We start from the raw sequence: 12,061 nt of genomic DNA, 5'->3' as shown, positions 1-12,061 counted from the left end.
GATACTGTGTTTCACAATTTGTCACCCAGTCTCCTCTGTGCTTAGCCCCCATTACCTCTACTCCCTAAATTTCTACAGAAAGCCTACAGTTTAAAGAGCAGAGTAATCCTCATTGCACCCCTTTGGCCTCATCATATCTGTTTTCCCTGTTTGTGGCCTCATCCTCTGTATCCATCATGGATACTGGACCCCAGTCCTGATCTCCTGTCTCATCCAATGGGGCAGCTCATCTGGACATAACAAGCCTCATGTTACAAGCCTCATGTTAACTGCATGGTTTCTCCAGTTCCACTGATGGCTAGACAGCCCAGGCTTTCCTTCCTGGTCCAACATATCCTCTTGTCTTTCCAAAAAGTAATCTTCTAGAAGGTGAACAGAAATAAATGGAAAAGAGTTTCTGTTTTGGCCCTCCAGAGAGATTTGGATCCTTTTTCCTGCCCAAGTCTCTGCAGTTTGATTTTTAGCATCCCTCTTCAAAGGGGGGGGGGGGCTAGCTTCTCTACTATCAAAGTCTAACTAGCCACCATTTCTAATTTTCATTCCAGCAAAAATCACACTTCTATGGCTCCTTGTAAGTTATGCAAAACCTTTCTGAAAGGTGCCTTTTTACTTAGACCCCCAGTCAAGGAACCCTACTCCTCCTTAGGACTTATTTATCTTATTTCAAAGTCTGTCCCAAATTCCATTTGAATCTTCTGCCAAATCAGACTTAATTTTTTTCCTGGAATACCGTTTTCCTAGTTGCCATTACATCACCAAAATGAGTATCTGAGCTCTAGGCCCTTTTGTCCAAGCTTCCTTACCTGATTTTTCATAAAGAATGGGTGTTTTTGTGTATAAACTCATCCTTTTTAATAAAGGTGGTCTCTAAGTCTAACATTAATCAGGTTATTAACCTTCCAGTCTTCTTCCCAAAATAAAATTGATGAATATCAAATAAAATAAAGATGAATATATACTGCATCTTTTGGACGTTCATAGACAACTTTGTTTTTATCTTCATCGAACCAAAACTTTTAGAAAACCTGACCTATTGTTTGTCTCCTTTTCTTACAAAAGATTGGGCACAGCAGTTTCCAAAGTGACTTTAACCAAATGGTTGACTGATTGTATATCCTTTGTCTATAAACAATGAGGTATGGCTTTGCCTAAGCCACCTAGAGCACATTCAGTGAGGTCAATGGCAACCTCCTCAGTTTTTTGGTCAAGAGCTTTCTTTGATAGATGACATTTGTACTGCTGCTACAATTTGGTCCAGTGCTCATATCTTTATTGCTCATTGCAAATTGGATTTGATTTCTAGAAATACAGGCTGCCCTTGGCTCTGCAGCACTCCGAACTATCCTTCCATGAGGACCACCCAAGGTTCATCTAGCTGGGGACTATGTACCATCAGTTGAGGAAGGAATAAAAATGAACATAGTAGATACAAAATTTTATGTACTCAACATAATAGATTTTTTTGTCGTCCGTTTTCATTCTTTCTCAATTTCCCACCCTCCTAACCCCCTTAACTTTCTTCATGGAAAACAACTAATGGATTGTTTCAGCTGCAGTTTTATCTCTGTGTTTTCTTATAAATTGATTCTCTGTAGAATAAAATATTGTTTTCTGGGGGCAGCAAACTCGATCTGAAGTATGTTGGTGGGGCATTATGGACAAGGGAGGAGCGCAAGAGTTGGATTCATGGTTGCCAAGATGTTAACAGGCTAGCAGCCTAACTTTCCTGCTCTGCTACTTTATATTTCTGACAGGAAATTCTGATATCCTACATAATTTTTGAAAATAATCTTTTATTTAATACTACATTGAAGAGTTTTATCTGAAAACTTTTACCTTTTTCCTATCAGATATTCATCAGAAAGGTTTTTACCTGTAAAACCTGAAATAATTCATTCAAAGGTTAACTCACAGGATTTATCTCTAAAAAAAAGAACTTCAATCAGTTTTTACCAATATACAAGAACCTTCACTTAAAATGGACAAGATGCATAACAAATTAGATAGCTTTAAATAAAAATGTTCATAACAGATGGAACAAATACATGCAATCCTAAAACAGCAGAAATCCCAGATATCTAGAATTGAAGATGCTTTAAATGACATGGAAAGAAGGATATCTGAAGATGAAAATAATATTGAATTCTTATTAAGACAGAATACTTTATTTGTAAATAAAATTGATGACCTAGAAAACATATATAGGAGAAATAATATCCATAGTTTTGGTTTGCCTAAAAAAAAGTAGAAGGAGAAAACATGGTTAACTTTCTCACAACCTAGTTGCCTAAGAATTTTAATTTATCTGAAACTATGTCATACGGTATTGAAAGAGCACATAGATCTTTGACTGTTTCTTCATCGAAAATGAATCATCCATCAAGATCTGTTATTGTTAAATTCTTTTCATCTCAGTACATGGAACTAATTCTTAAAACTGCTTGGTCCAAATCTCCTATTAAAATTGAAGACAGTATAATAAGGTTTGATAATGACTTTTCCTCTGCTGTGATGTCTAAAAGGAACATTTTTTTACCAATAATAAAAGAACTTAAGAAAAGACATATTAAAGTTCATCTGCTTTTTCCTGCCAGACTTAGAATATTTCTTTCTGATGAAATCAAATACTTTGAAGACTCTGCTATGTCATTTCTAAAATAAATAAATAAATAAATAAATAAATAAATAAATAAATACTGGAGCAAATTGAGGAAATGGACTGGAACAACAGTTCTCCGAAGAGACGAGCTGAAATAAATGGATGGAAAAATACTGAGAAGAAGATAAAAGGTAAATAACTTTTTAATTTTTAATGTTATATTTATTTGTTCACCATCCCTTGTTCACCATCAAAACATAAGTATTTTCTTTGTTTTCTGTGATAAAGTTTACTTATACTTATTTTTATTTTTAATATTTATTCTTAATGAAAGGAAGGAAACAAGGATTCACACTTCTATAAAGTAATTAATTATTAGGTTCTTTTTGCATAATGTTTAACTTTTAGATAGCATGCTGCTGTTTTACATATACTTAAGTTTAGTAAATATATAGTTACTAAGTCCTCATTACTAATAATATATTACTGCTTTATATGTATCCAGTTTTTTTTTATTTTAATATTAAAATATTAGATAATGATGTTGTGCTTTAGGTATGATTAAATTCTACTTGATGTGGTGGTGTTTTGGAATGAGTGCTGAGTCTATATTATATATTTCTGGTTTACTGATGATTTGTCAGAGCTTGGTGCATGATGCATTTGGTATTTTTATGTTTGTAGTATGATTCTTGTGCTTCTGTTGTATATATGAGAATTGGCTGAGATGGCTGAATGTGATAGTATCTCTTGTATATGGGTACTGGGTCTGTTATTTGATGTTCATGCCTCATCTGTATGGATTTCTGCAAAATGTCTGGGTTTTGTCTTATATTTTTGGTCTGTTGCTTATATAATTTTGGTTTTATGGCAAATCAATAGCAAATTGTTGAGGATTTAGGGCAGGAAGTGGTGGCGAACTTTTGAATTTCGTTTTTCATATGCTTTGAAAGATGTATGTTAGTGCAAGACCTGTTATTCTATAGTTGTTTTGGGTTTGTAGATGCAGTCTTTGAGAATTGTTCCCATTTTGTGCCTTTGTACTTGCACTGTGTATATCTTTGTCTATATTTCTTACTTTTTGAGGTTGAGAGGTGTGTTGGTATTGTAATATGCTGTTGTGTTTGCATGTGTTGTTTTTTTGGTTTTGTGTAGAGTGGACTATTTTTATTTTTTTGTAGGACAAGGCTTCCTCAGAAGGGACTTTCCTTGCAAAGAAGGCCAAGTGGTAAAATAGTATCAGTAATGTAAACTTAATGGAAAGTTTGCAAAGAGTGACAGAGCTTTAGCCTCTCCTGAAATGTTATTACGTATGTTTCATGGTAATTATTATATTAATATGAAAGTAAAGGTTTAATAAAAATCATAGGTCAAGTTGAATGTGTTATTCCAATTACTAACAGTGTATACTTTGTCCTAATGAAAGTTTTCTTTTAAGATAATTTGAGTTTTTCTCTATTATTCATGATCTTTAATAAACATATACTTAAACTAATTTTCCTGTGCATACCAAAGACAGGCAAATGGGAAAAAAATTCTGAAACACTACTTTTTCATTTTTTTTAACTGACATTAATTTTTTTAACTTTGAAACAGTAGAAACTGCTTATACTTTTGTAAAATATGTTTTTTTATAGTTGTGGTTTATATGAGACAGTATTTGAAATTTAAACTCGAAAAATTCATGTTTACGACAGACATGGTACATATTGAAACAGTTACTTTAAAACCCACTGTGTGTTGTCTAGGGCATGTATATGGAAATATGTGATGATTTCATTATTACAAGAACAAGCAATTTTGAGTGCTATATTTGATGTGTTGGATATGTCTGACATGTATTTGTAAGCGTATATTATTAGTTAATAGTTGTAATTATTTTACATAGGAAACTAAATGCTTCACTTCCATAGGCATTAATCATTCTTAAAGGATGATAAACTGTTTTAGTGAAACACATAATTCCATTTATTCTTACTAAAATGAAATGGATGAATTGAATATTTTATTATTTGTTATGCATTCCAGGTTAAAACACTAAAAATAACTATATTATATATTATATTTTTACTTTAAATGTAGAATAATTAATAAGTGATTCCTAAACGTTTAAAATATAATAATCTATAACTTGAATTTTGTTTTATTTTTCTCACTGATTAAGACCTTTCATTTATCCTGTTTTTCAGTTATTGTGTGATAATTTTCCTTGGCTACTAAAAGACTATTTCTTAGAAAGTAAACATTAATTCTAGTTATATTAGCATGATATTCCTGACTTTTAAAAAATGTATTTACGAGAACCCTGAATATCAAGCATGGATCTTTTTATTATTTCCTATAGTGGTGTTTTGTTTCTGGTTGGTCAAGCAATTTTTTCCCTAGGAAAACAATCACTGAATTGGACGTTCACATAAATGATAGTTCAATGTTTAGTGCTCAATGAAATGGCATTCGATGTTTAGCCATTTTGATTAGGTAATATAGACCCTACAGAAAGCTATTGGGATTATTTTAGACTTATTAAACAATAACTCTCCAAGTGAAGATAATAAAAAATGAATACTTCTATCTTCAAAACAAACTACTTCTTCACCAAGCTGGAAAATATTCTCTTGGAAGTTCATGCACAGAATTTTCCTTACACCAGACAGAATTGAATTATTGTAAAAAAAGATATAGGATGTTGGAGATGTAAATTAGATATTAAAGCTGACTGGCAGCACATGCGTTTTGATTGCATAATGCTTAAGTTATATTGGGATAATATAAATTCTCTTTTCCAAGCTGTTTTCAGTGATAAATTTATGTTAACTAAATCTCTCATTTTATTTAATGTACCTATCCCTACATGTGATACAAGAATAAAGTACCCTGTTTTATAGAGTATCTTTACAATAGCAAGAAAAGTTATTACCAAAAATTTGAAAAAATGAGCCTACTATGAAATAATTCATAAACATTGCAACTGAAGTATGTCATCTTGAACTTATGATCAAGGCAAGACAAGAAAATCTAGAGTCACCTCTTCATGTAATATTTGGTTGAAATTCAAAGAACTGCTGGATAAACAGACTAACAATGAAATGATTATAACTATCATTTGATTTTTCTTTTTTTTTTTTAGAACTTTTATTGTATAGTAGATATCTTTGTAAATAGCTGATTTTGTTTTTTTTTATATATATTTGTTTTTTTTATTCTCTTAGATATGTAACTAGTTATATTGCTAATGTTATATATTACTGCTTTAATATTAAAATCTTCAATAAAAATATAAAAAAAAAAAAGTTGGATTCATGAATGTAGTGAAACCGGCTGATCTGGATCTGAGGTTGGATCCAAGACCCATTATTTGAGGAAGAAGGAAAATGAACAACACAGATCTATTATGATGACATTTGCTTATGGTAAGTACATAACGTTCATTTATCTTCTCTCTACTCTTAGAATAGTTTATTTTCTTTTACTTTAACTCACTGCGGTCTTTCCTCCATCAGTGGAATAAATTAGCTTCCTATGCATTAATTAATTAATATAATGTTCAGTACTGTAGTGTTTTTTTTTCCTTTCAGAGCCCCATTAACATCTAATTGGTCCTCTGCCACTTAAATAGCAGAAGCTCTTCTACACCACAAGTCACACTACTGCAAAGTGACCCTATGTAAAAGCTGCCCCTGTGAAAAGCAAGAGTCTAAGATTATTGTCACTGTGCAATGTAAGCAAGTTTAACATGAAAAACATAGTTGTATATTAACTTAAAACAGTCCTCCAAGTCCCTGCACTGTGTTGGAATGTTGCTGTGAAATCCCCCAAAGGAGGAATCGCTAAGGATTGTTTACCTGTTCACTCACTTTCCATTTACCTGACCATTCAAGTACACTGTGTAAACCAGTTAATTCCTGCCCTCACTTCTTTGTGTCAGCACTCATCAACTGAAGCAAAACCTGTTTCTTTGTAACTGCATGCTAATTGCTGAACACCAGCTATAAACTGGTTGCTCTCTGTAGTAAAGGACTTTTAAGGTCAGGTTACAGAGCAGCCAAGGCTTGATTACCAAGCTGAATATTTGGCCGTTTCACACCTCCATCTAATTCTGGATTGCTGTATTAGAAGCTACTCTTAAATCTCCCCGTCAGTTAGGTCACCACATCCACTTTGTTGTCATATTCATATACAGAACAGCTATGTGTCATGTGATATTACATTTCTGTTTGTGTTATGAGTGTGCAGAACACTGAAAAAGACCTCAGTAGTTTGTTGTACTTGTATTATTTTTATTGTAGGTGGATACGCTTTATATATATTGAGCCTATGGAATTTAACAAGTATATGATTCATGTATGTAATTTCATTTGCTGATGCTTTGGTATATGCAACATTCTTTGGGCATGCATCACATGAAGATGGTCTCTCCTGTGTAATATACCATTAGTCTGTCCTTTACATTTGGTGTATTTGATCTAGATTTTCCTTTTCTTCTGTCCTCATGTTTTGTTGTTCTGCATTGAAGACACAATTACCTCTAATACATAATGTAGAAAAACATAATGTGAGTGAAGAAGGTTTTCAACAGTTAAAGTTTTAACTTCTGAGCAGTCCTAATGCCTGAGGCATTGGTCCTTCCTTCTGGCCGGACCTTCTTCTTACAGAATTTTCATTATGTTAAGTGCAACTTTTTCATGAATGTCATACTGCTGACACAGTATTTATGTGAGGTTAATTTGCTAACCTGTAGGGTATCAGTGGTTTGCTGAGTGCAGGAAAGGAAAACCTCATTAATTTGGATTCATCATCACATCTTTAATCCCTTGTGATGGAAGAGATGTATTGTAGTTTATATTTACAGTATCAGAAGAATAACCTGTTTTAAAAAGAAAGATGCATGTAGTCCTACTTCTTATAATTTCAGGTTTTTCTGTGTATGTGGCATGACTTGCTTCTTGTCCAAGTGAACTGTCAAAGTGTTGTTCCAACTTCATTGTCCATGATCGAGATTAGTAATATGCTCTGTTCTGTTTAAAATGGGCATATGGTAAAAACTAAACTTGTCAAACTTCAAACCCTGTCAGTTGATTTCTGCAGTGCTGTGCATTAAATACTATTTATTATGCTAAAATGTTAAATTAGATAAATAGATTCTACCAGTAATGCCAGTGTCTTTGTCTTTGTATATGATTTACAATAAATGTTTCTCTTTTTAATACAGGATATGTTGAAGTTTACTGACCTCAGTAAAGTGATTAAACTGATGGAAGACCCTGCATCAGTAAGTGTTACCTATCAGAAAAGTGACAATTCATGGTTTATATTATCTCAGTAGTTGTATGATTAGATTAGAATGATTAGAATACAATGTAGAGAGATGAAAGCCTCACATTATCACACCCTTTTTTTGTACCTAATTCCATTTTTTATATATATATTTTTAATTTTTCAAATGCAGTATCATCTTTGAGACTCTTCCTTGTCTGTTAAAAGAAAAGTAACAGCAGTGGGATCAGTTTTGCACAACCCCTCTTGAAATATCTGCACTTTTGAGTATATCTTTGTTTTGTGTTCTAATATAGCAATTGTTAGTCACACAGATTATTTGAAATGTTAAGGCTGGTCTATTTAATAGTCGAAAATCTGGCATGCCAGAGCTTTTTATCTGACCCATGGCAAGCTGATATAAAGAGATGTGATCTCCCTGTTTTAATATTAAATATCTTTGTGCAAGTTGTAATGCATTTTGTTGCATATCACACCAAGATAAGGTTGGGAAATAGTTAAAAAAGGATGCTTCTTAATGAAGCATAAAGCTGAAAAGCTAATTACCATTTAGTCATTTTTCTTTGATAGGCCAAATTTGTGGTAATGTCAGTAATACCAACATAAGGGTTACAAATGTTAAATGGATTGAAATTAGACTTTTTAAAACTTGGACTTAAAATTACTTAAAAAATGCCAGAGAAGGACAGTCAGTGGCTGCATTAAAAATGAGAAAAGGATATGTGTGCAACCAGTGTATTTACTTTTTACTGATCCCTGTTGAAGTAATCATTAATGCTACTTATTAGTGGGTAGCATATGTGTGTAACATCAACAATTGTTAAAAACATTACTAACACTATAGTGAGTTATAATTTAATCTGGCTTGGCAGAGCAAATGTGTGTTTGAGTGAAACACATTACTATGACTATATTTTTATCCCAATCAGATATAAACTGTCCTTGTATATTTATGAGTTATACATAGTCAATAACTGGTGAATATGGAGGCAGTTTGGGGATGAAAGTGACTGCTGTTTGATCACATTCATTGATCTGGATTGGCAGAGCTAGTGCATGTTCTTATTAATCAAGTTAAAATACATACTGCGTCCATGACTTTTTGGCCACACTTGTATCTGAGGTGTTCACAAAATAACTGGATAACCAAACCAGACAAATAAAACTAAAAACCAGACTCCTCCAGAGCCATACAAAACCTGGACTAAACCAAAATTTTAAATCACACTTTTATTGTTAAAAATGATGAAAACATCCAATAATCTAACTTTAATCTAAAATTGACAAGCTTGCAAAAAAAAAAAACAAAACAAAAAAAAAAAAACACCACTATTAAAACTTACAGTATATAGTTGTATTATTGTCCTGGGTACTTGCGCATAGATTTGAACTAGTTTTAATAGATGTTTTCATCAGGTGACTTTTGAGGAGGAGTATTTAAACCAACTTGTATATTTGATTCTGAAGAAGTCTGTATTTGAACGGATGAAAGTGCTTAATCATTTAACACTAAAAGTGTAATTTTGAATTTTGGTTTAGTCCTGGTTTTATATGTCTGTAGAGGAGTCTGGTTTTTAGTTTTGTATATCTGAGGTGTACACAGTCAGCAAGACGGTTATATTTGATGTATATGTATATAGTCTATATTTGAACATGACTAATACTTGCTATTGTTTAATCACAGTTAAACAGTCATTGATCCAACTTTGCAAGGATAGTGTGCACTTATGTAAAATATATTGAAATATGATACTGTGGCCATTATTTTTTATTTGATCACAGTCAGGCATCTGGGGTATGTGCAGTCAATAAAGTGGATATTTATTTATTTATTTATTTATTTATTTTTATTTATTTTACATTTGTTGACCGGGCTAGTCTAGCTGGATATGTCCATTTTCAGTAGAGGCCCGGGGAGAAAAGCTCCAAACATAAATATTGAGACAGTTAACAATACATAGAACCATTAAGAATAAATACAGAGGTAGCAATGGTCTAGTGAACAGTTATAATAATACATTTGTGTACTAAACAGTATTAGTAGAGATTAACTAAACAAGTCTATAAAAAACTAAACTAAAAACAATTCTACAAATCACACTAGAAGGTATGAGCAAGTCATAGTTATGGGAAAGAGAATATATATGTCATTATGTTATTCAAGAGGAAGAGTAGTACTACGATTTGGAAGTACAGGTTAAAGGAGAAGGGATAGGGTTAAGAATAGAAGGGGAAAAATATGTCAGTCTGGGTTAGTACATGGACAAAGCCAATGAGCTTTCAGATGTTCTTTAAGATGTTTTTTTAAAAGAGAAGTAGAAGCAAGGGTAGATAATTCAGCAGGAAGCTGATTCCAGAATTTTCCTGCAGTGTTTGAGAAAAGTGAATCCCCGGCTTTGTTGTTGGCTTTATTTGAGGAAACTAGAAGCTTTTTAGCAGAGCATAGTGTAGCTAGATTAGTGTAAGGTGTAATTAGATGAGTGAGGATAGGGGTGTTATTAGGGTGGTACAGGGTCTTGTGTGTAATAAGTAATTGTTGAAAGAGTATCTGGGTTTTCAGTTCTAGCCATCCAAGTTGTTTGAGGTTAAGGCAGTGGTGAGTTTTAAAGGGGGAACATGTGATGAATCTAGCTATACTATTATAACAGGTGGAGAGTTTGGAAAGGTTGTTTTTGGATAGGTTGGTATATATAACAGAGGCATAGAAGAGGGTAGAAATAAGGTGGGTTTGGGCAATTGCTTTCCTTGCAGAAGGGGTAAGGAAGGGTTTTATTCTATAGAAGGTGCCAAGTTTTCTGTTAACAGACTTTATAGTAGAGTTTGTGTGTTCATCGTAGTTGAGATGATTATCAATAGTTACACCTAGTAGGCGGGTTGTAGTCTCTGGGTTGATGTTGGTACCATTGTTAGAGGTTGAAGAGAAGAAAGGAATGGGTGATTTATGAGTAGGAGTAAAAAGCAGTAGTTTTGTTTTTTTGGGATTAAGGAGGAGGCAGTGTTGCATAAACCAGTTTTCAACATTCTGAAAAACAGTTTGGGTGAGGGAGTGGAGAGAGGATATATTCTTGGCTGTGCAGATTAAAATGGAGTCATCAGCATATTGAATGCAGGTGGCTTGAGGTAAGTTCATGTGTAAGTTATTAATAAATAAGGAGAAGAGTAGGGGACCTAGGATAGAGCCCTGGGGTACTCCAATACTTACTGGAAGTAGTGAAGATAGATTGTTATGCCAAAGTACTGCTTGCTGTCTATTTTCCAGATAAGACCTAAACCATTGTATGGCTTGAGGATCGAGAGAGTGAGCCTTTAGTTTGTTTAATAGTAGGTTATGGTTAACCATGTCAAAGGCTCTTGACAGGTCAATGAATAGAGTAGATGAAAAAGAGTTATTGTTACGATTTTTATATATGGTGTCGGTAAAGGATGAAAGGGCAGTAGATGTGCTATGAAATGGCCTGAAGCCATGTTGGCAGTTTGCCAGTAGGTTATTTTGTAGCAAGTGGGTAAGCAGTTGTTTGTGAATACATTTTTCCATTATCTTAGCTAATGGGGAGAGTAGAGCAATAGGGCGAAGGTTAGAGAGCTCAGTAGATGGTCCTCCTTTATGTAGAGGGATGATATGGGATATTTTCCATAAAGCAGGGATTTTGCCCTCAGAGATAGTTCTGTTAATAAGGATTGAGATGGGTATGGTTTTTGTGGCAATTTGTAGGTATTCAGATGGGAGATGGTCAGCAGAAGGGGGTACAAGGTTTCAATTTTTGAAGAAGCTTAGAGATGAGAGAAGTAGATACAGGTTGTATTTGAAAGGTGGGTAGAGAAGTATTGCAGTTATTAGGTTGGGTAGCAGTGGGGGTGGTAAAGAATTGGCTAGGGTTTGAATGGCATCTGTGAAATAGTTATTAAAGGCATCGGGGATTAGGTTGGAGTTGCTATTGTTGAAACCGGTTGGGTCAGGAGTAGTAGTGTGACCTGGCTGAACAAGTTTGTTTATCCCAGACCAGAATTTTTGTGGAGTTTGTTGATTGGTTTGTTGAAGGTGTAGGAAGAAATCTTTTTTGTCTCTAAGAATATCCTTTTTGGTGGTATTTCTTAGTTGTTTAAATTGGAGGTGGGTTGTTGTACATTTGGTAGATCTCCATTTGGCCCAGATTTTATTTCTGAGGAGTATCTTTTGCCTAGTTTGTT

At 33.5% G+C, this 12,061-nt stretch overlaps 1 protein-coding gene across 2 annotated transcripts in view; it reads left to right on the top strand.

The window, feature by feature from the left end:
• The window catches only part of CFAP69 (cilia and flagella associated protein 69), a 2,033,309-nt gene that overhangs the window by 125,235 nt on the left and 1,896,013 nt on the right, over positions 1-12,061 (top strand). For both annotated transcript variants that reach the window (XM_044067529.1, XM_044067528.1), the window contains exon 2: positions 7,809-7,868. In XM_044067529.1, the coding sequence (XP_043923464.1) occupies positions 7,809-7,868 (60 nt within the window). The remainder of the gene's footprint in view (positions 1-7,808; positions 7,869-12,061) is intronic.

Source organism: Protopterus annectens, chromosome 3.part1 (genome assembly GCF_019279795.1).
Source record: "Protopterus annectens isolate FY-2018-M chromosome 3.part1, PAN1.0, whole genome shotgun sequence".
Lineage (NCBI taxonomy): Eukaryota > Metazoa > Chordata > Ceratodontiformes > Protopteridae > Protopterus > Protopterus annectens.
Note: the sequence above shows the minus strand (reverse complement) of the source record. Positions and strands in the feature narration are given on the sequence as shown.